Raw genomic sequence first — 1,368 nt, 5'->3', positions numbered from 1 at the left:
TAGGATAGATTTTCAAAGCATTCCTTGCCATACGTATACAATCATCTTTCCTCCCAAAGTGCTGAATTCTTCCGTCATCAAACATGATTCCAACATCTCCAGTAATAAACCATCCACTCTGAGATTCTACAGCAGATGTCTTGTCTTCATCGCCATGGTAACACTGGTATACATTTGGACCACGGACGTAGATTTCTTCGGAGTGCGTTATCATCCGACCAACAGTCCGGATTCTGTCATCGATTGGGTAATGACACGATGAGATGTGACCAGAAATGCTTCTGTCATCCCGTAAGTGTTTCGTACGTTTGGAGTCAGGATCTTCATCAGTTTGTCGAGTGTAGGTTGTTGTAAAATATTTCCTCCAATGAATACTAATCTCATCGATGGTAGGTCATATGTATCTGACAGGTTAGCTATCTGAAACGCACGGGCTGGATAAAGAATAGTAGATGTACAACGCTCAATCTCCAAGATATGAAGAAGTGTTTTGACGTCAGCTGACTCGGTCAGTACAAGTCTGTCGCCATCTGTCACCATTGGAGCAAGGAGTGTTTCAAATACCACAGAAAATATATCCTCAAAGAAGAGATGGCAACTAGCTAATCCATCGTTGCTCTCTGAGTGAATTTTTGAAGCAGAGATGAAACTTTCGACGATAGCTGTATGAGAGTGAACTACGGCCTTCTGTGATCCAGTACTACCTGAGGTGATATAGATGACACAGGGATCTTCTGGCTGAATTTCATTTCCGGTAATATCAAGTTGAGAATTTCCTCCCCCTTCGCACATACGTATGACTTCATTCATATCAAAGCAGGCGCCTTTATTCTCTCCAGAATCAATGTTGATGAAAAATCGAATACTTGGAAGGGGTCGCAAGCAAGATGGAATACCGGATTCTTCAACACCTGGAGCGTTTTCTTTTATGACTGCTTGAAAACTCTCATCAAAGATCACTGCTGCATAGTCCATGAGCCAGACCCCCAAAATTGGTCGATTGGTACCATTGGGTGGGCAAATTCCCCCATACATTTTCTGAAAGCCCGAAATCTGAACTTTCTGAAAATCTTTGGTGGACATGTCTCAAAAGTAGCTTTCTGTCTCAAAAGTTGTTGTTATGGTAACCATACTAAAAATCTTAAAAGTTAAGAATACTATACAAAACTGACTATCTAGTGAACAGCAAAAGATATTTACATGATTTCATGACACATACTGGTACCTCACATTATGGCCTTTCAGTTGACCCCATGACCTTGAACATTCTGGGTCAAGGTCAATAGGTCATGCCCATAACATCTCAGAATTTCTGTAAAATCAAGCATTTTTCACAAATAACTTTTCTGCTACGTTTACATAACATAT

General features: G+C 40.6%; 1 protein-coding gene across 1 annotated transcript; it reads right to left on the bottom strand.

The window, feature by feature from the left end:
* Nucleotides 1-210: 210 nt before the first annotated feature.
* On the bottom strand, nucleotides 211-1,083 carry LOC139126835 (bifunctional protein Aas-like). Its single transcript, XM_070692766.1, has one exon. It carries the CDS (start codon nucleotides 1,081-1,083, stop codon nucleotides 211-213), a length of 873 nt encoding a protein of 290 aa, XP_070548867.1.
* Between the last annotated feature and the right edge of the window lie 285 nt (nucleotides 1,084-1,368).

Source organism: Ptychodera flava, unplaced genomic scaffold (assembly GCF_041260155.1).
Source record: "Ptychodera flava strain L36383 unplaced genomic scaffold, AS_Pfla_20210202 Scaffold_132__1_contigs__length_144176_pilon, whole genome shotgun sequence".
NCBI lineage: Eukaryota > Metazoa > Hemichordata > Enteropneusta > Ptychoderidae > Ptychodera > Ptychodera flava.
Note: the sequence above shows the minus strand (reverse complement) of the source record. Positions and strands in the feature narration are given on the sequence as shown.

Bases quoted from the DNA above. Each gene is read 5' to 3' on its own strand.
- LOC139126835 (XM_070692766.1), bottom strand. From the start codon at position 1,083: ATGTCCACCAAAGATTTTCAGAAAGTTCAGATTTCGGGCTTTCAGAAA.